Here is a 25,635-nt window from a genome sequence, read left to right as displayed (position 1 = left end):
ATTTTGTTTCTCATTTTAGCAGATGATGCCTCCTTCTAAAAGAGGATACTTTAAAATTGTACACGCATGTGTGGTAAATACACCAATGTAATCATCCCCAGTGGAAATAATTAGAAACCCAGTTCTACACTTAAAAGACATGACCAAACTCCACATTTCCAGTTGGAAGGAAATTGATTTCTTGTTTGAAATTGACAATATTCAATATTTTCATTAAATTGTATTTATTTAACATATGGCTTCTTGTGTGATGCCTTTTTCAAGGTAGATGTTTTTATAATTAATGAAGGGAAATTTAGTCAGTTGCTGTGGGCAAATAAGTAAAAAGCATTCTTATGAATTTGATGATTTGAATAGATTTAATATTCAATAGATTATTCCTTACTTTTAATACAATGTTCTGCCATTGAAAAATATGTTTACAGTTGACCATGTTCCTAAAAGATCGAGCTAGTCTTCTTTTCGTTCAAGCTCGTTCAGGTCGTCACATTGTTTTCCGCTGAACGTTTCTACGTTTGATAAATTAATATTTAGTTCGAGAGGCAAATAAAACGGACCCATTTGCCTTATTCAATGTAAGAACAAACCAGTGCGATGTTGTCAGTTTGTTAATATCGGACAGGAGTGTGAGCTCTGGAGCTGTTACCTGGAGTTTATCCAAGTGCGTAAACCCTCGGCCAGAAAACCGGAAGCTGCAACGGACTACATATACCGCATTGGAATAGAGCTAACAAACATTTCTACACATATGAAGACGACCTACAAACGTTACGGATAAATAAATAGATAGACCATAACCATATTAAACGAGAAGAATAGCCTACGGGATGAGCAAAAAGTTCGATGGTGAGGTAATCTATCTAGCTTTCTATCCACCAATAACATCCCAGACTAGTCACTCATCTCTCACTGTGACTGAATAATACAAAGAAACCTTTTAATTGTAGCGCCGTTCACTGACCAAATATGGGCCGAGGAATTGTGTCGACGTTTCTGTCACTTGAAAACCTCCCGCGTTGAATAACCAAAAGGTTATTTTATCAGGTAAGACATCCTGCTGGATGTTTTTTGTATGTGGATTTTTTTTGGATGTGTTTTATCTTCAAAGGCTTCATGAGGGCTGACTAATATAGTATTATGTTCTCCAGTGACCAGGTTGAGTTTAGCTTTCAGGTAACACGTCTATTATCCTGCCGTCACTGTCCAAACTGCCTGTGGCTTTTGTCAGTGTTGTTTTACAGTCAGCTGTGAGAAGGCAAGATGAGGAGCTGGAGCTTGTGGGCATTTCTTCCCATATGCTTTTCATTATGCACCGCCATTGGACTCATACTTGTGTAAGTTTTAACCATCAACATTTATACAGACCCTCTACATTTATACAGACCCTCTAGGTACATTGACACATTCACACACACACACACACACACACACACACACACACACACACACACACACACACACACACACACACACACTTGCAGAATGTTGTTGTATGCGTCTAACCGGTTCTGTGTACTGCTACTGCTGCACCTAGTCCTGCATAAAATCATTATTATTTTTATATAAGGCCTACTATTATAATAATCCCATTCAGATTTGTAGGATTCACAAATAGCCCCTACTAGGAAACTTCTCCTGGTTCGAGGGTGAAATGAGGAATTTGTGCAACTATGTACTTTTATTGCCATAGGTATTTCATCGCTCGGCAATATGAAACCATAACCTCTTTGGGTTGGCAGAGCAGGTAAGGGCTAAGCACTTAAAGGCATCTCAAAACATACTGTATCTAGGCCCATTTGTTTATAATACTTTTATTTTGTAGTGATAATCGGAGAGCTCCACCGTATATAAGGTAAGCACCTCAGGGGCTTTTACTAAGCTTGATTATAATGTAATAAAGGTTTCCTACCATATTCAATGCATGTGTTATTTTCTCAGTATCGCAGGCAATCGACCACCTGCTAGCTGTGTCTTCAGTCAGGTTATGAATATGGCAGCTTTTATGGGTAAAGTATTCATTTATATTTATATATTTTATCAATGTAAAATGAATACAATTACATTACATTACTATTCTCTATATATTATTAATATTTATATAATATAATAATTTAGAACTATTTAATTCAATGTATTAGTGTCCTCTTGCAGGGTTAATACACAACTAAGTACTGTGTGATGTAACAGCATGTTTACATGAAATACCTTTAGGGAACAGTATGAAACTACACCGTTTGGTTAGAGTAACGGGTTAAGGTTGAGTGAATGGGTGAAAAGTAAGTTACTGTATAATAATAATAATAATAATAAAATGTAGACACATTTGAACTTCTGCTGTTAAAGCACGTGATTCTAACACAAATGACTTGGTTATCCCACAAATAAGTGCACAACTTATTCATGTTAAAAGCTTCTTCTTTTTTTTCATTTTAGGATTCCTAATTGGATTCCTCAGATACCTGCAGCTGAAGCCCAAAGTGCGCACGCCTTGGCTGAACATAGCCAGCCTGGTCACGTTCACTTTGGCCTCCTTTGGGATGACACTAGTGGGCAACTTCCAGGTACTGTAGCGGCCTACATACTACCAGATCTAAGACCTTGTTTTATTTATGTTCTGTAACCGTACACTTGCAGCTGGTTATTAGCTATATCAAGGCTCAACATGAACCAAGTGGAACATTGTGGCCAGAAATGAATGGGTTACTATCATACATGTTTGATGTAGTCAGAGAGAACATTTTCATTTTCATCACATCACAGAGAAAGACTGCAATAAGCATTTAAATAGAGGCGGAGAGTAAGAGGCAATCAAACATCTTTGTCACAACAATTCAATAGAGAGAGCAATATGTTGAATGTGCAGTTCTTAACCCCAACCTCCTCTTGATCCAGTGGTCCAATGATGAAGACGTCCACAACACTGGCACCAGCCTGACCTTCGGCCTGGGCACCGTCTTCTGCTGGCTGCAGTCCGTCACCACCCTCAGACTCAACCTTAGGAACGAGGGGAGATGCTTGGGCATCGTTCGCTTTGTGCTGTCTGCGGCCATCACCCTGAGCATGCTGCTCTGTATCCTGTTTACTATTTACTATTCAGTCGTTTTGGATATGCTCAGCTTAAAGGACCCTGTGGGTCTATGCACCCAGAGGTATGATAGATCGACCTTCCAGTTGGTAAAGGCCACTGGGTGGACTGGTTGGTCCTTAAAGGTCCCATATTATACCACCAGGTGTGAGTGTGATCAGCTGTTACAAGCCGTTTTCAAAATCTGCCTCTTCTGACGTTATATCACAAATAACGGCTAATCACACTCACACCTGGTGGTATAATATGTTACCTTTAATTCATCATACATCAGGGTAGATTGCACACACCCACTTGTAATGTCACAAACGAGTACAATGGCGGGTAATGGGTAATCAACATCACACTTGATGGGTCCCCAATTTAAAGGGGGACCCAATTTTTTACTACAAGAGAGTACTGCTTCATTCACGTGCTGTGAAAAATCCCGGTCTGCACCATGAACTCAATCTTACGCATTAGACACCACAGAAAAGTTGTCCCGTTGCCGTCGTTGGTCTGGTTCGAAGGACTCAAAATCCACGACCAATGACTGGCAATGGTTTACCGATTCTCTTTGACCCATCACATTTTTGCACGGTTGCTCCTTAGCGTTGCTTGTGACAGACTTGTCCCTCATGTTGCGGGGTCATCACCTCCACGGGGCGCGAACGCAGTGGTGCCTGGTCATGTTCCTGCTGGCCTTCATCGGCACGTTGTCTGTGGAGTTCCGCCACTTCCACTTCAATGTCGTCTGCACGGATCACCAAGAGCCACCCGTCACCCTGTCGGACAGGTTCTCAGTGGTGTCGGAGAATCACCCCGATACCACGACGCAAACACAGGATCATCCTGGCTACTTTTGAGTCAAAAACAAGAAGGAACTAGGTTGTGGTATATTCACATCATCTGGCGTATCAAAACAATTCAAGCGTACTATTTTTGAATGTTTGGTCTACCTTGCGGGTTTTCCGATCAAAATGGAGCATAGCATTACCATTAATTAATAATGGTCACTGACTAGATGTATATATTTTTTCTACTTCGAGGTATATTTCATTATTCTTTGCTTATTTTTGGGGGGGGAATGTAATCATCTCCCAGTTACATCAAGCAAACTCAAATCCTCTTGCTGTCTTGCATGTAGATTCAAAGTTAAACCGTAAACTTCAAGGTAATGTCTTAACTAGAGACCAGGTTCAAGAAAGAAAATTCTAGACTTATGCATCATCTTTATGTTGGCCATGGTGGGCAATTCAACATTTACTTGATTTTGTGCAAGTTTTTTTTTATTATCCAACATGAGCACAATTGTTGTGCCACTGCAACAATACAGAACTCCAGTATACAATTCATTTATTGGGAGGTTTCGTCAAATCATGTATGGTCAGGATTTAGATGTCGGGTACAGAAACATTACATTTGGCGAATTTTAGGCAGATATCCATGTCATATATTAAGTAGCACATTTAAATACGTTTTGAAGTGTGTGCGTTTTATCTTTTTGTGTGCATCTGTTTTCTCTCATCTATAGCAGAAGAAAATGCAATGCCGTTTGCGTAGCTGGATTAAAATATTTCTAAAGAGGTTATTCATGGACAACATTCCTTACACTTGAAACGCATTCAAACACGTATATAGGACACGACAAACTGTACATGAGGGAAGAGAAACGGGATTTACAAAAAAAACACTAGACAAACACTTGGTACAAACATACTCAGCTTCTCCTGTGTGATGGGAGGTGATCCCTCCTGAAGAAGTCACCATACTGGTGTATATTTAGAACAGTTGGCACGCTGTGGGCATTCCCTATAGGTTGTATCAACGGCTTTAATCTACACACAACTTCTCCTATTAAACACATGGCACAAGAGGGAAATGAGGACCGGGGGGGTGGGTCCATTTTCTTTCTTAACTCTGAGGTTAAGAAATCGGTGGTCATACATTTAAATAGGACGATCATGTAAAAAGAAAAAGAAAAAAATCCTTAGAAGTGGGTTCCAGGTGTTGCTAGTAGTCCCCTTTGTTTGATCTTGACTGTCACTGACTCTTGAGTACGAGAGAGAGAGAGAGAGAGAGTGAGAGAGGTCATCGGTCAGTGTGACCGAGCCTCTCCCTCCCTCCCAGGGGTCGGTGTTAAACGCCCCCCGTCACTTGCAGCTGGTTGAAGGACGTGACGAGTGTGTAGAGGCCCCGCTCCTCCTCGCTGAGCTCCAGGTTCCCCGGCCTCACCACTACCACCACGTTCAGCCCTGCGTCCTCCGCCGCCTTTGCTTCTGCACCCAGGGACACCCAGGGTCACCCAAGGTCAGACGTTAATACAGAGTTATGACTATATCAGCCACCCATGTACATCTGTGATATTGGCCAATATATGGAATACTAAAATGGCCTAAAGTATCCACTCAGATGTACGTATGGACAGATTACCAGTTGATTCAGTCTATAAATCCATTCCTTCTGGCTGCTGGACACCTACGTAGTGATATCACTAAGGGATAACTATTTTGATTGGGACTATACATTATATTTTTGTCCCATAGAGCGCCATTTTTATGGGCTCCGTTTTTTATTAGAAAACTTGATGAAATTTAGGCACGATTACATCATAATGATAAAAATGTCATGTATCGGCCCATTTCGGCTTACGTATGCAATCTCAGTATGGGCTTAGAAATCGAGTATGGGTCCATCCCTAAAGAGTTACTAAGTAAAGAGTAAGAAACGGCTTGTTTAATAACGACCTCAGATGTGTCAGGATTTACAGCCAACGGTGGATTTAAAATGTGCACGCTGGGCATCTTTTTTCTGCTGCCGTCATCGCTTTTATTTTGAAACTTGATTTCCCTCCCTAGAACAAATTGATTTAGGAGAGAGGAATACAAATCCCCCTGGGTTACTTGAGCTGTCGACATGGTGTGTATATTTCTGTACTTTTTTCAGGTGGGGTCTAGGACGGGTCTCTTTCATACTTGAAACATTTGGGGGGGAAAAAGAACTACACTGCAGGTTTAATAATGCCAAAAAGGCAGAGTCACTCACAAGTATTCTATGAACGGATTACATGGTAGATAAAGTTTACACAAAGACAGAGCTAAAACACTGGCCCCCACCTCTGGAGACGTCCGTCAAGAATGTGATTTCTTCAGGAGGGCAACCGATCCGTTCTGCGATCCTCTGGTAGCTTTTACCCTCCACCTTGAGTCCCATGTTGGTGTCAAAGTGGCCATCGAACAGCTGCCATGGGAAGAAGAGCAGCGACAGATTACAAACTGAGAACACGTTGTGTACGTTAGAGCAAACTGAAGACCCAGCTCTTTAAAGGAATTCAACTGACTTGTGCACTTTTTTTGTTTTGATTTAAGCTCCGTTGTGCATAACGAAAAAATCCTGTTAACTAAAAAGTAGGTCATTCGTACAGCACTTTTTTTTGCAGTCAACGCAATTTTTATCATATGGTTTTAGTGTTCTCAGCCTACCCCAAATTCACACAAAAACACAACGTAAGCGTAGCCTAATTCCATGCACGTCCAATTCACAATGACGCCGTCTTCACGTCAGTCATTATATAAAACACGCTATAATGTAATTATAATTCACATTGATAAGCTACTGTCGTGGAAATATTAATCATAACTATAATACACAATTATAAACCTTACATTAACCTTGTTTATATAATTACTAGTCAATCTAAAAAGGAACTGTTTACATTATCCTTGGACCTTAAGATACCACCCTTCCTCTCTCTAACTGAGAGAGGTTAAGGTGGTTCGGATTTGCATTCCCACTGGAGCCACTGGGTCTGACGCTGAGGCCAGGCCAATCCACTGACTTCTTTGTTGTGTAGATTTGTTTGGCTGTGTTGCAGCCCTACCTTGCAGACTTGCAGACATGACCACTTCCCCTATAGTGTATTGCAAGTTAACTTGGCCTCTCCCGCCAATCCTAAATGCTCCAGAATGATCACTCCCACCTTTGTTAACTGTATATTCCCTACCCACAAAGCAAACGTTTCCCTATAAGAATCTTGTTCATCCATTGTCTCACTGAATGTATCCTTGGTAACTTGATGATCATGCTCTAATATTAAATCAAATATTTCGCTGGCCTAAAAAGAAGTTTCTCTTCATCAGCTACCTAGACTCTTTGGCTTAGAGAATCGAATCAATGACCTTATGTCAATGTAAGGTGTAGATGTTCATGTCCTTGTGAAATATAGGCACAACCTGACCATAAACGCACGTCAATATGCAGCGCTCATCTTCATGAATTGAATGAGCCGTGCCGGTGTATGGACTCTTGTGGCAAGCTGACTTACATCTAAAACATCTCCTTCCACAGAGTATCCAAACAGAAGCTTCTGGGCCTCCACGCTTCCAGAGGAGTAGATGTACACCTTCAAGCCGTGTCTCCTCCAACTTCTAATGGACGGAACTACATCCTGATACACTCTGTTGGTAACGACACACAAGAACACAACACTAGGGTTACACCATCGGAACTCACTGGGATTCATGCAACATTGAATTTTAAATACCCCCGTCCTGACAGAAACATATCACAATGCAAAAAGTGCAGCCCATATATACATAAACCGATGCAAAGCTCTGAACTAAGCTCTGAAATAATCTTTAAATAATCTGTTGTTGAGAATCAGAACTTTTCCAGTGTATCGAACAATAACTTTACCCCCTCCCCCCATATGTTTATACACATACTGTATGAAGAAGCTTTAAGTGTAATTTGCCTCCACAACAAGCAGGTTTTGTGTGTGTAAGATCAATCCAAACCTCTGGCTCTACTACTTACTCGCCTTTGATTCTCCCTGCAGAGTAGGCCGCCCGCCACATGTGACCTTGGAACTGCTTGAGCGCCGTGGTCTTCCTGTCGGCCGCCATCTGCCACAGGACGTTCTCCATCACCTCCCGGATGGCCTTCTCCTCATCCGTGTGCACCGTCTGGTCCAGCACATGCACGGGACACGCCCGGTTCTGCCGCAGGTCCTCCTCCAGCTGATGTGGGGGAAAGGCTTTACTTTAGAAACAGAACAACCGATAGTGCAAAGAAGTATTTTGGAGAAAGTGGTCGCGTTGCACTACACAACTTTTGGGTAGTTTCAAAATCCCTTTAAAAGCCCTTTTGCTTGTTTTTAAATCACTCAATGGCCAAGGACCTCTGTAGTTAGCAGACATGTTTAAAGTGTACAGTCCCTCGAGAACACTTAGGTCGGTAGTAAGATACCAACTGGTACAACCCAGCGCCCGCACTAAGCAGGGAGAGGCAGCTTCCAGTTGCTCTGCGGTCCGTCTTTGGAACTGCCTACCCCTAAATATTAAGACTTCTCCCACCATCTCCATTTTTAAATCCAGATTGAAGACCAAGCTGTGCTAATGGTCCAACTCTTGCACCATTACCATCTTGCTCCATTACTCTAGCTTTTGTTTTTCTTACTTGTGTTGTGTCTTGTATTTTATTTTCCTTTTTCATTTTGTGTATTTGTTTTGTTAATTTCCATATTTTCGTTTTATTTAAACTAATGTGATCATTTTATGATATTTTAACTATTTTAATCTGGTTTTTTTTTCATGACTGTTAAGCACATTGGGTTTCCTTTCTGTGTACGAAATGGGCTATATCAATTTGACTTGACTAGCTACTTGGGTTCGGGATGTGTGTCTTGATTGTTTTCTGCCTCACTTGTGAATCCCCTGGCTTAATGGCTTAATGGCTTAAATGAAATTGCTTTTAGTGGTGACAGCTGCGGTTCCTGCATTTAATACAGAACTACAGTGTGAAAATACGAGTTTGAAGGAGTGAACTGTAGAGTTAAAATGGTGGAGTATGGCATTGACACTGCAAGGGTTGGGAGTGTCAGTCCCATTTGTGTCTCCCTATGCTAAGAATGTATGGAATTTCAGAAAGATACTACAAAGCTCAACTGTTCAATGAAGAAAGAATTAAGTATATCCATGCGTCTTGAAGTTGCCATTTTTTGAAATGACCAATACTTATTAATATTATTAATTATTCATGTCCAACCCGCCATTAGCCATGGTAGCTGGTGAATAGTTAATACGACTTGCCCATCTGAGCAGCTCTCCAACCACTCTACCTGTTTCTTTAGAAGATGAACATCCTGTTTGCACTCGTCTTCCTCCCAGTGGGTCGACAGATAATCTTCAAGTTGATCTCTGATGTATGGAAATAGGATATCCTGCAAGTACAAACATGCCGTTGTTAGATTTGTTAGATTTTGTCGAAGTATTTTATCTTATCTCAGAAACCATATATGACGATATTATGCAACATCTACCTGACGGGATCCGTCCTACTCTTCCAAAAACCTTTTTAATACGATTAAAAACGACGACTTCCAGTCAGAGCATGAATGTCCGGGCCAGCTTGTAACAGCTTCGCCCACATCTGCACAGTCGCAAGTCTTCAGATGCATAATACATTTATCCAACATACATTTTTGAAAAACATTTTTGTAATTTCTAGATCCAATAATTTCCAAGCATTTCTCGATTTCCATTATATAATGCTTTCTCAAGCTTGTGGAAGTGCTTCAATGTTCCCCCATACACAGGTTCCTCTAAATTCAGACCATATCTTTGACTTTGTTTGCAGATGATAGCTCTCGGCCTGACAGTCATTGTTCCATTGGCCTTTTATTAACCAGTATGTGTACTGTGCAGAACAATGCGCCTCTTCTGTGCAGATCGACCTTTGGTATCGAAACTGCCATTGGCATGCCCATGCTTTAAACGTACACTAATGTCTCCCTATATATACATATAGTATTATTATTATTATTATGGACATGACTAGCAAGAGCTTAACGTCAAGCAAAAGCAGCGTGCATGGTGGCACTCTTCAAAAACGTGGGATTCAATGGAAACTACAGGTCCCCCACTGTAACAAGGCCCCCGGGCAATGTGATTGTCTCAAAAAATAGAAACTGACCTTAACAAAGGTTATCGGTGTTGTTGTCCCCTCAATATCCAGCAACAGTGCCGTGGTATTTGCAGGAATCGCCACAGTGGCCATGTTTTTCGAAAGAATCTGCAGCTAGTTAGCTTAGCAGACGCTAGCCTGGGCGTCAAAACGTTCGCCTGTAATGACAAGACGATGGTGAACGCGTTTATCAACCGAACCGTGCTCACAGCGAAGCCCGTTCTGCGGTGTTATTCCTAATAGTATTAAGGCCTACGATAAGTTTAGATCTAGCTATGGATATAGCATTGCAGCTAGTCGGTACAGGCTGGGACCTGACTGCAGACACCACACAGCGAATGGGTGCGTCTGTGACGGTCAGCTATAGGCGGACTTCAACTGTGCAAGGGGGTGTGAATATACATGTAATAATATATATGTATGAGTGTTTCACCCTGAGCTCACCTCACAGTGAAACACGCTGGTGTGGTGCTGCAGGCGTTAAGGATAGTGTGTAGTTTAGAGTCACGCCTCAGAAAGTTTTTTTTTTATAAAGTCCTTCTTGTGTGCAACAGTGTTGGTCAAATTTGCAAGAGATTTATTCGTTTATTTATTTATTATTTTATTAGTTGATATATACCTATATGGACGAATAACTTTGTTTGAAATCATCCCAATCCCATCTGAATATAATGTAGAAGGGAGGCTTCTATGTTGATATGACATATTTTTGTGGAGCATAATAATATGTAATATATAACAATAATCAATAAATAATTATTAATTATACTTATGATATGACTATAAGCAAAACATGTAATAGACGATTGCTGATTGTCTGTTTTTTTTTTAGAAAGAAAATCGCATTTTTAAGCGAATGTCTGAAAATCAAAAGGATTGTACCCCTGAACCACCAGGGGGCGGTGACGGACCTCAAAGTTTAGAATTATCAACTGACGGCAGCTGAGGAAGAGGAGAAGAGGAAAACCTTACGGATAATATGGTAGTTGAGCTCCAGTTTCCTAATTATATTAAGTATCAGCTTCTAAAAAAGAAAGCCTATTTTTACCAGCTCCGTCTTTTAAACTTATAAAACCATTAACCGACAACAGCAGCATTTTGTCGGGCCCCTATTTTTTGCTAACTTGCGCCAGAAGGAGCGACAGTCTTGAGTCGTTTATCCTAAATATCGGAGGCGGTTCTTCATCACCGAGGACGACCACAGCCCGTCATGTCGGAGGACCTTGAGTTCGGAGACGACCCGACCATGATGACCATGGAGGAGGATGGAGAGGCGAGCAACGACGAAGCAATGTCCGCCACGGCTGACGGTGGCCTAGCAGGGGCCGAGTCCGAGGGATCAAAGATTGATGCCAGCAAAAACGAAGAGGACCAAGGGTAAGGAAAATAGACGTCCGCTCAGTCATGTTAGACATGTTAACCTTAGTTAACATTCAGCTAGATGTCAAGCCACTCATGTGAGACATGTTAGTAACCTTAGAGCCATAAACACTGAGGGATACGGCTCTGTCCGCTCAAATGCGAGTGTGTGCTGGTGTTATGAACGAAGGGTGGTGTAACAGACTGCACTCACACAAATACAATTTTTTTCAAGACTATAAGGGGGATTGCAGGAATGCGGTTGATTGTTTAAGTGTCGGATTTTAATTAATTGATTTTAATTTCAGTAAACTGTCATACTTCCAACCGTTTTTCTCCGCCACTCGCTCGCGGTGACAACAAAAACCACGCTACCATGACGATGTCAATAATCAAACATGTCAAGGCGTCAATTGTTATTACATGATTATTCATCATGAGTAGACTTGCAAATGTTTTATAATACGAATACGCTAATAAAAAAATAGTTTTGTGGGGGGGCATACAATGTCAATCATTTTGATTTGGAGTTTCCTCCCAGCTCTCCATAATGGAATAATGCAATGTAGTTACAGTTCAAAAATGTTGTAAAATTCCCAAGCTTAATATCTCCCTTTGCAAGTACAGTGGTTCAGACTGAAAAGCCTCCAATTCAAACCCACATCCAACACCGCCATCATCCCTCCCTCTCCCCCAGTTCATCCTCATGCATCGATGCTTATCTCCACAGGAAGATGTTTGTGGGGGGGCTGAGCTGGGACACCACCAAGAAAGACCTGAAGGATTACTTCTCCAAGTTCGGGGAGGTGGTGGACTGCACTCTGAAGCTGGACCCTATGACCGGCCGCTCCAGGGGGTTTGGCTTCGTGCTGTTCAAGGAGGCAGACAGTGTTGACAAGGTGAAGGGGGGGGGGGTTACTCCTGCATCATACATATCTTTGTACATTGACCCTTCACATTTAGTCCTTTGGCTGAGGCTTTTATCCCAAAGCGACTTCCAGGTGAGGCTAAGAACAAACATAGCATGGAACCAGTCACTTGTACAACTACTCTTAGTGGTGCATGTTAAAAACCATAAAAACCAAACAACTGGAGAGCATTTGTAGCAATCAGAAACAAACAGGTTATTTGTTTTTTATTAGTGATAGTGGTAGTACATATTATGAGTTTTAGAGCATTCCAACAAAGAAAGATGTCTTCTACAATTCACTCATATTTACGACTATGTATCCAATGTGACTTGCATGTCATTACCTGCATGTCATTAAGGAGCAGGAAGAGGTCTTCTTGCTCAAGGGATCGCACCCAGGTCCTTTTCTGCCTAGGGATAGTTTAGGAATGACTAGAGTTAGCCTGTGTTTACAAGTGCTCTATCCATTTGTTGTTACATATGTGCATGTGAGTTATTTACACAAATTAATTTTCTCCTCTGGTCGGGTGGGTGATTGTGTGTTGACTAAAGCGCCGGTGCGTCTTGTTGTTCAGGTGGTCGGACAGAAGGATCATAAGCTTAACGGGAAGGTGATCGACCCCAAGAAGGCCAAAGCCATGAAGAGCAAGGAGCCTATCAGGAAGGTGTTTGTGGGAGGTCTCTCTCCCGACACTCCAGAGGAGAAACTCAGGGAGTACTTTGGTGCTTTTGGAGAGGTAAGCTTGATGTACACAGCAATATCTTTCATAAACTGTACATCACGTTTTACCATGGCTTTATCCCATTAATAGTCTAATCATGAGTCCTCTAATGTTGTATTGTGATGGCAGTGCATTTTCCTAGAATGCACTGCAGGATATAATGTTGTATAAAGCAGGGAAAGGAATACAGTATTAAAGGGCCTCCTAGCCTACCACATGGTGTGAGGTTGACTAGCCATTTAAAGCCACTTCAAAGTCTATATTATAGTGACATCACAAGTGGGAGTGTCCAGCGAGATGAATTATTGATAGATCAGCCTACCAGCCTATCAGCCTACCTAGTGATCAAATAGGGGCCCTTTAAATAGTAACAGGAAGTCATTGACTTCTATTGCGACTCCATACTAAGTATTACGTATGACATCACATGCTGTTGGGAAAAGGTGTTTGCCCTTATTTGAAAACGTGATATAATAATTCTCGTCGGTCCCGTCGGTAAGGAGGACCTCCTGCCTCTAAAGTGTTGCTGTTGTTGTAACATCTAAACAGGTGGAGGCAGTGGAGCTGCCGATGGAGAACAAAACCAACAAGCGGAGAGGTTTCTGCTTCATCACGTTTAAAGAGGAGGAGACGGTGAAGCAGATCATGGAGAAGAAGTACCACAACATCGGCCTGAGCAAGGTGCACCACCTCTCCTTACGCTCCTCCTTAAGTCAGTGTCCTGGACCTTTGTGCCTTTCTAATGGGTTTAAGTGAAGGCCAACAGGACAGAAGGTTGCAGTGAGGGAAATGACATAGTGGTATAGGACGGAAAATTGAGAAACTAATTTGGGTCGCACTACAAGAAGAGTGGTACATGGTTTGTGCACCTTGCGGTTGAAGCTGAGGGCTGTATATGCTCTTTGATTATCTTTCGTCCCATTTATCCCATCCGTTCACTTTTTAAATGGGTTTAGTACAGATTTTTCTCTCCCTCCCTCACTTTTATTGTAAATGATATCCATGCTGCTTGATTCTTTTTTTGCTGTACTGTTTTTTCGTATTTTGATATGTACTACAGTAAGACGAAAGGGATTGATTTTAGGGATTATTGTCTGAACAAGAGGTTGGTGACACAGCCTTTAAAATAATACTTTAGGGTAATTTGCGGAAACAATATTCATGACGATATGAAATACTGCACAATGTTTTATTGGAGATTGCAGTAGCATTTATTAGTGCAAATAGGGACAACATAAATCAAAATATTAAAAATAAATTAGTTATAACGGTCTTCTTGGAATCTAAAAATAACTCCATCGTCAGAGACTGACCTGGCTTTCTTCCATGATTGTATCGTTCTGGGGACCAGAACGCTGAAGGCTAATTTGAATGCTTGTGTAATATGCAAATGCATCAACACATCATCACACCGCTAAATCGTTAATATCATGATGTGCCATTTTGATCTTGTGTACAAAGTTATACTGGTATTATTGTGAACAAAATGATATGGGACAGAAAAAAACAGCATTCGTCCACGTTGGGTACCTTCCATTTCAATGATGGGTTGTAACCTGGGTTGTGTTCACTGGCTCAGTGTGAGATCAAGGTGGCGATGTCGAAGGAGCAGTACCAGCAGCAGCAGCACTGGGGGGGCAGAGGGGGCTACGGCTCCCGCCCTCGGGGAAGAGGGGGTCAGTAAAACCACCGCTTACTATAAACCATCATTATGTCTCACTAATCTCCCATTGTTTTTATCTCTTGATTAATTATTACAATTGCTTTCATATATATGTTAGACCAGTGGTCCAGCAACAGTTATTCCCTAAGGGTTTGTTTATTCCCAGCTGTTTTTTCCACTATACTATAGTAACGATCAAATGATTATGATTATGATGATGATGATGATGATTATGAGGCCGAACGCATAGATTCCTCTTCTAATGGCGCCTCTCGTTGCAGGACCCAGTCAACACTGGGACCAGGATTACGACAACTATGGCAACCAAGGTTATGGAAACTATGGTAACTATGGCTACAACAACCAGGGCTACGGTGGCTACGGCGGAGGGTATGACTATTCCGGCTACAACAACTACTACGGCGGATACGGTGACTACGACAGTGAGTCGTGCTTCTGGAACCCAGAGAAAGACGTAAAATCTGGTATTCTTTTGTGCGACGGAAAATGTTGTCAACATCTTTTACAAAATGTCCGTTCAGATCCGGAGGGTGGATACGGCAAGTCGCCACGGCGAGGTGGCCACCAGAACAGCTACAAACCGTATTAACGCCACGGCCACACCTGTTTCAAGAAGGTACACGCCATCCCCTAGTCCGCACCGCCACCCTCTCCCAGTCGTAGTCATGTCTGTTTGATTTATATATTTGTCGTACAGTAAAACATTTACATGTAATCTTTACCGTTTGGATTAATTCCTTTTTTGCCTGTGTTTTTTCTTCTCCGCACCCTGATGTGCTTGACAACTAGTTTTTAACATAGCCGGCCTTCTGCTGCTGTCGTTGTGCACCTTTGTGTTGTCTTTCTTTTAACTGTAAAGTTAACAGGTAACGTACTGCTACTACTACTACTACTACTACTACAGTAAAATGGATGCCAAAAGCCACAAAAAAGTTAAGGATGGAAAAAGAATGACAGAAAGAGCTCCAAGAAGTGTGTTTTGTCTCCTAACTCTCACATACCTTGTTTGTACCTGCCAGCGGACATTCCTTGCAGGCGAACCAGCTCCACCCCCAGATACTCTGTGCCCGCTCAGTGCGGACGGGGTACGAGAGGCATAGGCTCTCGATTGCCGCCATTTGGTATGGTCCTCCTACACCCTGTATCCGCATTTCTAAACTGAACCACAAATAATGATTTTTGTTTTTCTTTTAATTCTGGGGGGGGGGGAACCCCCCCCTCCCGCCAGTTTGACGTTGTCATTTCTTTTCAGTTTGAGCTGTTGTATTTTTATTTATTTTATTGTATGTAATGTAAAAAAAAAAAAGGAAGAATTAAGTACACGTATGTAATTGTTAATTTTTTTGCAGGCCTTTTACTGCCAATTCCCTTCCCCCAGATGTAATGGTTAACTATATAACTGATTTGCTTTTCTAGACGTACAGCATTCTTTGGACTTTCCAGTTGCTTTTCTTAATTCAAAACAATGTATTCCTAATGGTATCTTTTTTTAAATGCTTGCTTTCTCTATTTAGCGCCACTTGTAGCAGTCATAGCCTGTAGTCCATGAGCTAAAACCTGGTTGGTACATGGACGTGTACACGAAGCCGTGGTTCATGTAATTGTACCTGTATTTGTATTTTTGCTTTGTGTTACTGACAGGAAAAAGGAAAAGACTCGCTCTCTTTTAAACCTTGTTAATGTCCCTCTCTAACTAATTCTCTCTTTTTTTTAATCTATGTAAAACACGGACGAATCTAGAAAGTACCGCTACATCTGCAGAAATTTGCATGTAATGTTTTCTATAAATGTGTATCTTTTTAGTAAGTAAGTACTTCAATTGAGTACTTTTGCCTCCTTTTGACCATTTTGTACGCTGGGATTTCTAGCTTATGGACTAACTATGGTTGTTTAAAATCTTAAAACGTGTTCTAAGAGTGGATCTCAGTTTCTCCTCTATGATTATTGTACTTGATAAATACAGGGGGTTCCTATGGTTTGTGGCTGAGGCCCTTTTTGTCTGGCGTTCTTCCCCGGCCTGAAGGCATCTCTGTTTGTTTTTCTTTTTCCAGGCTCCAAGATGGTGGAAGAGGAAGCTGCACACATGGGGGCAACGGATGGCGTGTGGTGTTGAGGAGGGACAAGAATCCAGCCAGAGGTTTTCAGTCCATTGTTTTTAATTCAGAGAGGGTTCTCCAATCACAACTTTTTATCACAGTCATTATTTTATTCCATTAGTCAAAGATTTGACTTTTTTGCTGGGTTTTGTGTGTAAAAAACAAGATTACTTAAAAAAAGACTACTTTCCCTTTTAATATTGTATATTTTTTGCATCAACCAGCTCTTAATTGCAGTGTGTACTGGATATGCTAAGCAGATAACATATTATTGATTTTTGTGCAGGGGAAACATTCAATCAGTTACCTGCCATCGTAATCCTCATTGTAGTTATAATAATATATACATTGTTACAGATTTAAGCAGTATTTGTTTACTTATATACAGTGGAATGGACACAAACATAACACGTGGAATAATAAAAAATAAATACAACATTCTGGTGTTGTGTCCTTTTGGATCACTATGTTGCACCACACCTCAGAGAATTGGAGTGTGAAGTTAGTTCATGGAGTACAGTAATGCCCACTTTTATACATAGCTCTGAGGTCAGACAGCAGTCCAACCTTTCACCTTTGATATGATTACATTAAGTAAGCTCTGCGTCCTCAGAGCTCCATCACATGTTGTACAAATATCTTCGCTACTGGTGTGATGAATCTTTATGTTTTTTCAGAACCATGCTTTAATTAATCAAGCCTTTGGTGAATTTGTTTCTTTGAAAAAAATAAGCTACTATTATATGGTTTTGGTCGCAAAGAGAATGATGAGGATTACAATGATGAGCACAATCACTCCGATTATAATCATCATCTTTATGTTTTTCCACCAGTACTTTCTGGCAACGCGAGTGGACGTCCTCTGAAAAGTGTCCGCCTGCAAACGAAAACAAATGAAACGTCATAATTGTCAGGGAAAGACCTCATGCGTTCTAGCCGTCAAAATCCTGCGGCTTAAATGTACAGAGCCTTCATCAACACAACCCAATACTCACAGTTGCTTGTAGGTCATCTGTTTTATCCATCAAGTCGTCTAATCTGTCCCCCCTCTCCAACACTTTGTTGATGTTGTCTTTCAGGATAACTTTGACCTCGTTCACCTGACCCTGCACCTGGTCCAGCTTAGCGGTGGAGCCGGTGGCAGGGGGCTGCGGGTTGTAATTAGCCTGGAATAATACAGAGGTAAAACGAAAGGAGAGAATGGAGTTCAAGCACTTTATGTTGAACAACCTCTGCACTCTCACACACTGCTTGGGTATGCACTTTTTTCCCCTTATTTTTTCTTTCACGTGTTGAAGTTGATGAGCCATTAAAAGCAGTTTTAAAGTCTTCCCAACAGTGACAAGTGGGAATGTACACCCAGATTAAGTGGGTGGATATCTTTGACGTCACTGATGGTTAACAGCAGTCATCATCACAGCTGGTGGTAAAATAGGGGCCCTTTAAGAGTTAATGCTATGATAGGATGTGTCCATTGATGTGCTCTGAATTGATTGACTGATTTTATTGCGCTCATTCAAGTGATGCATTTCGCAAGTTCCCCCAATGACGTGATTCAGAAAAATAGCATGCAGTTAAACCTAACATAATAGGCACTTTTTTCATTTTTTCTTGCTCAGTCTTGTGTTGTTTTGTAAACCACTTTTGTTGTTTCCATCTGTTAAGCACTTTTGTAACTTAGTGCTAACTTAGTGCTATAGAAAAGAAATATTCATAGCTAAACAGAAACCCAACAAGCCTTTTTCAACAACCAGATATGGGCAGATGTAGTTTTTTGTGTATAATTTAGACAAGATATTTTACATAAGCCCCCATACCTGCCTGTGGTGTTCAACTAAATGTATTTCATACAGGCTTACATACAATGCAACAATATAGTTCACTCAGCAAAGAACATGAGGCATAAAGATAAGAACAGCAATTTGCTTATCATTTGCTTGAGGAAACATGCCAACAGCAGGACAAACAACATTTGAAACTTCTATCGCGTTAAAGCAATTAGAAAGTATGAACTTCCAAACACTTACCATGGTTGGAGATCCTATAAGAGTCAGAGGGGACCTCCTTCGAACCAAAATAAATCCTCACAAAGTCGTTGGTCTTGCTCTTGTAAGCATAGTAAACAAATGATTAGGTCTCTGTTCCTGGTGGCTCTGAGTCACAGTGTGAGTTCACAGTGTCCACACTTCACCAGGCCCTACCTCTCCCGCTGTTACACATTAATAAACTCATTTTCCATTGGCTCCTGACACTCCAGCCATAATCAGCAGCATGAAGAACTAGAAAACGAGAACAGACACCAGAGACTTCTTCTTTTAACCGGTATGCTGGACCAAAATGTACTTTCAAAAAGGAAACGAAACAACCCTATATATGCCCTATGGCCGTGCCAGTGAAAGCAAACACTACGAATGATAATGTGCGTTGACTGTTTTCTTATGTGTGTCTATTCTATGTATCTCTATTCTATTTCCCCGAGGATCAAACTGATATGGCCGGGCAAAGGCCATTTATTTTCCTTCCAACAGAGCTGTTTTCTAAGGGAGCCGTCTGAGAGGCAATATAAGAGGGAGTCACCTGATTTGCTTCAACCTCATTTATTTCTATGTCCTGTATTTGAATACAGGTGTGTTTGTGCACGTTTATAGGCAAGGGCTATAACCAGGAAACAGGATTGTGTATTTAACAGAAATGTGTATGCAATGAGTTTTTTTTCTTCCTTATCTAAATGCGAGTTCACCCTAATGCACATGTTACATTATTACATGACGTTTTTTTCAAAACACACTTTCCAAAATAAAAGAACTAACTAAAAAGTATTGGCCATCTGAAGGTTTAATCAGGGAAATTTCCGGTACATACAAGCCTTACAACCGTAAGGATATTTTTTGTCAGACAGAGCTACATTATACAGTATGGGTGTGTCTTGGCTAGGAGATATGTAAATTGTAATTGATACTGTATATATATGTGTGTGTGTGTGTGTGTGTGTGTGTGTGTGTGTGTGTGTGTGTGTTTTGCATGGGTCTCAATGCCTCCGCCCCTGATGGTGGAGCGATAAGGAAGGAGACCCAGAGCTGAAGTGCTGGTCGTAGCGGGGCTCTACCTTGATACCCACACTTTGTCCTGGGCCGTTAAGGGGGAAGCAACACAATGTTGACTCTGGCACTAGGGCTGATAACAAATCATTCGTATGTAAAAATGGTTTCAATAAATGTCGACGGTATCTGTGTTTATATTAGATAAAGCGAAACATATGTTGCCATGCCAAGGATAATTTATGTTATCTCAGCTGAAAAACCCCAAGGACAAAATATAAAACGGCAGGTTATTGAGCTGTGGTTCAAAAAAATAGAATGTGAATGCAAATTACAAATTAGTTATTTGTAATTTGTTGCATTACTTATACATTTCACAATTTAACTCTCTACGGCCCCTTAACATCAATATAACATTTGAATATTTAGTTAAAAAAAAAAAAAGGTGCATTCAGGTATTAAATGCACATTACATGCGGTGGTTCCCTTACCCTTCACATGAACGTGTTTTTTGTTCCAGCTGTTGAAGCAATTTACATCTGAATCTGTTGGATAAGGACATGATGGTATGGTTTATATGTTCTTATTTCTCAAATATTGTTTGGTCAGTGCAATGATATAAGGTTGTTGATGATAGGATTATTATTACTTGGGTTAGGTTAGAAATAATGCATTATTATGTAGTAGCCTACTTATGTTAAATATTTATCATAAAATATGTGGTTCATTTTACTGAATGATGACTTGATTATGTGATCAAATTAAATACTACTAACCTAAAATACATTTTAAATACGGTTCCTAGGACTATTCCAATTGTAGTCGTGCATCAGAGTCTTGTTGTCTACAGATAAGATGTGTGATCAATTCAATTAGTGACGTCGTGCTTGACGCCTTTCTCAAGATCCTGAATCCACAGGCGCCTGCGGTACGTTAATCACACCATTATCACGATCATTAGTGTTACCAGCATTATCACTATCCTTTCTTCCCTAAAATATTTATATGCTCATGTGCTATATTATATAATAATAATTATGCTATTACATTATGATTTTTTGTGTGTTCATGAAATTGTTCACCAAACTTATACTACACACATTGTTGTCATCCAACCATTCGATTTATCATTTAGACACATCTGACTTGGTTCCCCGATGAAAACACTCGTCCACATGATACCACATCATGTCCCAACAGAGTGTTTGACCAAGGCAGACGTGATCAAAGTGCTCCACGTGGACATTTGATACAAATGGGCACCAGGGGGCGCAGTTTGGCGAGGCCCTATAGCAAGGTAACAATCTTACCTTGACAAATGATGACCTTGCCAGATGATTCAGAATAAAAATCTATCGATTTGTGATACCTATACCATACCTGACTGATACAGTCCACCAGTCGACTCCATCCAACCAGTCGGACCCTTGGAAATTGTGACGTCACAAATGGATGCTATTTTGAAATAGCTTGTGATGGCTCATCTCAGCATGACACCTGCTGGTAAAAAAGGGGCATTTTAGAGAGTAATGCTAATTCAACGCTCTTTTGTGGCATATTTGGTTCATTTATTATGTTGCACATTACTATACTACTAGGCTACTACTACTACATCTATACTAACAATTACTAATTAACTCACAATTCAGTTTTGAAAAGCTGTACACATTGTTGTTAATATGGTAAAGAGATTGACTGTGGAAAGTATCTAAAAAAGGTAGCGTTAGCACAATATGTCAATACGTTCATCCATTCAGCCTCAAGCTGGCCGAAGCCCAGGGACCAAACTAGCTGAAGAGCTGCCTTCACCTCCTATTGGCTCCCAGTCCTGAAACCAATACGACCACACAACCCATAGAGGGCATCAGAGCTCCCTTTGGAGTACATGGGTGGTATAGGGCCCCTTAAAGTCCACGTGGGGGTCCTCTCCATCCAACCTGGGGCCGACATCAGCCTGGAGGAGATCTGATGCAGCCTAAAGGAGAAGGGGGCGAGGGAGGTCGTCCCAGTCAGGTACCTGGACAGCCCCACCGTCTACTACCTCCTGCCCTGTTGGAGGTTAGGGTTAGGGTTAGGTCCTTAGAGGCCGTATAACTGTCTTAAGTGTGTTAAGAGTGTGTGTGTGAGCACTAGCTTTGGCCTGAGCCCTCTTTACCGTTTAAAAGAGGGCTCAGTATGTGTGTTTGTGTGTCTGTGTTTGTTTGCACCATTTAACCTGAATCTGAATCTTTGGTTCACTTGAATGATGCCTCGTTACTTACAGATAACCTACGAGCTCTGTCTTCTTTATAAAACAAATAACGTTGGAATTGTATTATTATTATATATTTTCTCAATGATATTTAATAACCATATGAATATCTAATTATTGACTGATTACTTCAATCGTTTTTCCTTCTAGTATTGTTCCTACTACACCTCATCTGTGCCCAATATAAGGAGCTATTACGGTCCTGAACACTAGATGGCGAGGACAATAACAAATTACTGATTAAAAAACAAAGATTTTATTGAATGAAGCATTACATATTCGTTTTATTCTATCACTTCATTGTATCAGTCTTTTCTTAGTGGCAATATTTTATGTAGGCCCTGATCATCATTATAAACAACATATAGCATTTTAACATAATTTACATATTCACATTTATCACATGAATCAGATATAAGCCTAGTTATTTATTACAAACAAACGTATTTTATGATATATTGAAGTGAATATTAACCTTTATGTCCTATACGTTTTATAATTGATGATACTAGCCATATGCTGGTATATCTTTAGAGATGTGATATACTATATGTTTTGAATATATTGATGGAGAATCGTAAAGAAAATGAATACTCACTCCAATGACCGACACACTAAGAAGAAACACTACTTTCAGGTTATTTAAATACCATTTATTGGTAAAGACAAGCTGTTAAGCATATGCAAAGTATCTGACATAAGATTAACAGTTCACAGGTTCAATTCAGAGCTTCGCTGCTCTGATGTCTCAAAGGGATTTCTTCATCTCCAGTCAGCTTATTTGTCAGAGGGTTTGATGGGACTAAAGAGATACCGACCATCTTGTGAAACAGAACCAGACTTTGTGTTGATGTCATTATTTCACCTGTGCCGCATCACCTTGAAGAAAGCTGGAGTATCCTTCAAGCAAGTTTATTTGTTCTCAAATGTAAATTAGGTTTCTAAATGAATAATACATATATGCTTATAGAATAATAACTATCTAATACCGTCTCTGACCTTTTTCTTAAATTAGTTTGTTATGACTTCGCCACCCGAACACTTTGGCTTTAATTATTCAAATGCATTTTGGTGCCAAAAAAATAATAATCCATCGACCAATGAGGTTCGGACGAAATGCAGAGAATATAAAATATTTAGCTAACTGCACTGCCCGTTAATGGAAAAAAAAAATCCCATTTGAAATGAACATTTTAAAATCAGAATTATGCATCAAGGAACATAATACAGTGATGTCAATAATTCACACCTGCATTTCACACTTTATATTCAGAACTATAACCACAATCATGGAATTTGGAGGCACAGCTGTCTCTCAATATTCCGAGTTCTCTCCGAAGTTACACCAGTGTAGTTCTTCAAGTAGCCTACATTGTTATTACTAATTTAATTGGGACTATTTCTCATATTATTAGGGTACAGCATATGTGTCAAACTGACAGATTTGACAACAGCGTGTAAAACATCGTCAGGATCCCGAGCTGAGTAAACGTGTCGTGTAAACAGAGGTGATCGGTCTGTTGAGACCCCGGGCACCCAGCCGGCCCTTCTGCCAGCACTGCGTTCAATGAGCTCCTTTGAGTCAAAATATTTTGGAGCCCATGAGCGGTTGAGTTACTCCTCAACAGGATCTCGCTCGTTGGTTCATGAGGTACCTTTTAATGTTCGGCCTTCATGGGCCAGGAAATGAATTCGGAAATGTCAAGAAAAAAAGTGACATTAAACGGCTCCTTTATTTTTAATTTAATTATTTCTTTCCTTATAATTGATCATTTGATTCTGATTAGTCATTCTTATTCATGTCAAGATAGCTAGATCTTAGTTTATCTCTCAAGGTGGAGATTTACATACTGTACATATTTGGACAATTTATCTTAATTGTTTAAGATAAATAATTAATTCTGCCCCGCCCCCCACTTCTCAAATCTACTATCTCTGTATTTCCTTTATGTATTATCCAACACCTTACTTCACAGTGCCAGACTTCAGTTTCTTATTTACATTGTCTTCTCTATGCTTCTATTGTCTCCATTGTGTATCTCTGCCTCTCCTTCCTTCCCCCTCCCACTCCCTCCCTCCCGTTCTCTCCCCTCCCCCTCCCACCGAGAACTTGGTGATTAATCTGAGGATTAACTACTTTTATGCTAATTAAGGTGTATTATGCAGCAGTTAGGGTATTAAAGTTCACCAATAAATGACACGCATACTGATGAGAATGCAAATGAGCCCGCCACGCAAGGATGCTTGCCTTTCTGTGTGTGTGCGTGTGTGTGTGTGTGTGTGTGTGTGTGTGTGTGTGTGTGTGTGTGTGTGTGTGTGTGTGTGTGTGTGTGTGTGTGTGTGTGTGTGTGTGTGCGTGCGTGCGTGCGTGCGTCTATCTGTGTCTGTGTGTGCTGATTATGATCCCACTAGCCAGGAAGACCATAATGTCAAACACATCATAACCATTTTGGCTAAACGAGTCTGGATAATGACATCATGCTTGGAGCAGGATGGAACCAGTTGAATATATTAAAGATGTTACAGAAAGGCTGTGTATATCTGAATGTATGATTTTTAAGAGAGAGAGCGAGAGCAACACACACACACACACACACACACACACACACACACACACACACACACACACACACACACACACACACACACACACAGAAGCACGCACGTAGAAGTTGTGTGTGTGTGTGTGTGTGTGTGTGTGTGTGTGTGTGTGTGTGTGTGTGCGCGCGTGTGCGCGCGCGTGCATGTGTGCGCGCGTGTGCGCGCGCGTGCATGTGTTTCGTATCCTTTTCCTCTGGCTCCCATGTTGTTTAAACCATGCTGAGAGAATGGAGGCGGTCATCAACATGCTTTTATTGAACTGTCTGCTGCAAATGAGACCGCCGGGGACCACAGTCAATCACACAGCACGACCACGCCGAGCCCATTATGCTCCGCTCGGTTCCACCAGCTGGGGGGGCTGTTCCGCGGAATATGGAAAATGTTCAAACATCAACGCCTTATTTGCAATGATTTCGTGGATTTTTATTGTATGCATACGAAATTTCGAAACGCGGCATCAGGAAACATTTTTGTTAATTTGATTTTGGTCGAACATGGAGGCTTTGCCTTTTCGTTGCAAGCAGTCTGACAGATTTACCAAGATTATCTTCACCTTCCTACTCGCGCGATGATACACGACGACGAAATTCTGATATTTATAGATGTAATAGAGACCCACAGAACCCGCCCTGTTTAATAGCAAGGCGACCAGCTAAATGGTTGCACTGGGACGATATCCAATATATTTCCTTTGAACAAATCCACATTCCAATGGACTTTTAAACGTCACAAAGGGCGTCTCACACAACCGCTGCGCCCTCCCCCACAAAACCACGAGGGCCCTGTTGACAGAATCACCGCCCCGACAACCCACCGACACTTTCCACTGTCCCGCATTTAAACACCGTCATAACGTCGTTTTACAGGGGTGAGAGCGTATTAAAAACGAACCTCTATTTCAACCCCCTTTTATTTTTCTAGACGACAAAGAACAAACGGAAAATCTG

General features: G+C 41.0%; 4 protein-coding genes across 5 annotated transcripts; 2 read left to right on the top strand and 2 right to left on the bottom strand.

Annotated features, from left to right (window-relative positions):
* Nucleotides 1–743: 743 nt before the first annotated feature.
* Nucleotides 744–3,930, top strand: tmem150c (transmembrane protein 150C; the record flags this gene model as incomplete). The annotated part of the gene is made up of 9 exons (XM_084482752.1): nucleotides 744–851; nucleotides 948–1,044; nucleotides 1,229–1,334; nucleotides 1,691–1,744; nucleotides 1,823–1,852; nucleotides 1,939–2,006; nucleotides 2,434–2,561; nucleotides 2,893–3,070; nucleotides 3,692–3,930. Exons 3-9 carry the CDS (start codon nucleotides 1,261–1,263, stop codon nucleotides 3,928–3,930), a joined length of 771 nt encoding a protein of 256 aa, XP_084338878.1. The 5' UTR covers nucleotides 744–851; nucleotides 948–1,044; nucleotides 1,229–1,260.
* A 77-nt stretch (nucleotides 3,931–4,007) lies between these two features.
* On the bottom strand, nucleotides 4,008–10,368 carry enoph1 (enolase-phosphatase 1). Its single transcript, XM_084482983.1, has 6 exons — nucleotides 10,037–10,368; nucleotides 9,183–9,284; nucleotides 7,880–8,082; nucleotides 7,389–7,521; nucleotides 6,181–6,304; nucleotides 4,008–5,343 (listed from the first exon to the last, which is right to left on the bottom strand). Exons 1-6 carry the CDS (start codon nucleotides 10,118–10,120, stop codon nucleotides 5,204–5,206), a joined length of 786 nt encoding a protein of 261 aa, XP_084339109.1. The 5' UTR covers nucleotides 10,121–10,368; the 3' UTR covers nucleotides 4,008–5,203.
* A 625-nt stretch (nucleotides 10,369–10,993) lies between these two features.
* LOC311362800 (heterogeneous nuclear ribonucleoprotein D0-like) lies at nucleotides 10,994–16,917 on the top strand. 2 transcript variants are annotated; one of them, XR_014638862.1, is made up of 9 exons: nucleotides 10,994–11,404; nucleotides 12,117–12,285; nucleotides 12,872–13,033; nucleotides 13,568–13,699; nucleotides 14,598–14,694; nucleotides 14,963–15,124; nucleotides 15,224–15,318; nucleotides 15,722–15,823; nucleotides 16,754–16,917. XR_014638862.1 is itself a non-coding variant. In XM_084482680.1 (8 exons), the coding sequence occupies exons 1-7, from the start codon at nucleotides 11,238–11,240 to the stop codon at nucleotides 15,289–15,291; spliced, it is 957 nt and encodes a 318-aa protein (XP_084338806.1). In that variant the 5' UTR covers nucleotides 10,994–11,237; the 3' UTR covers nucleotides 15,292–15,318; nucleotides 16,754–16,917. The 2 variants fall into 2 exon arrangements, 1 of the variants encoding a protein (XP_084338806.1); XM_084482680.1 differs by lacking the exon at nucleotides 15,722–15,823.
* A 3-nt stretch (nucleotides 16,918–16,920) lies between these two features.
* Nucleotides 16,921–18,989, bottom strand: LOC311362801 (vesicle-associated membrane protein 8). Its single transcript, XM_084482681.1, has 3 exons — nucleotides 18,826–18,989; nucleotides 17,794–17,964; nucleotides 16,921–17,675 (listed from the first exon to the last, which is right to left on the bottom strand). Exons 1-3 carry the CDS (start codon nucleotides 18,826–18,828, stop codon nucleotides 17,538–17,540), a joined length of 312 nt encoding a protein of 103 aa, XP_084338807.1. The 5' UTR covers nucleotides 18,829–18,989; the 3' UTR covers nucleotides 16,921–17,537.
* Nucleotides 18,990–25,635: the final 6,646 nt, after the last annotated feature.

Source organism: Micromesistius poutassou, assembly GCF_964030765.1.
Source record: "Micromesistius poutassou genome assembly, chromosome: 18".
In the NCBI taxonomy this organism is placed as follows: domain Eukaryota; kingdom Metazoa; phylum Chordata; class Actinopteri; order Gadiformes; family Gadidae; genus Micromesistius; species Micromesistius poutassou.
This window is presented reverse-complemented; position numbering and strand designations above follow the sequence as displayed.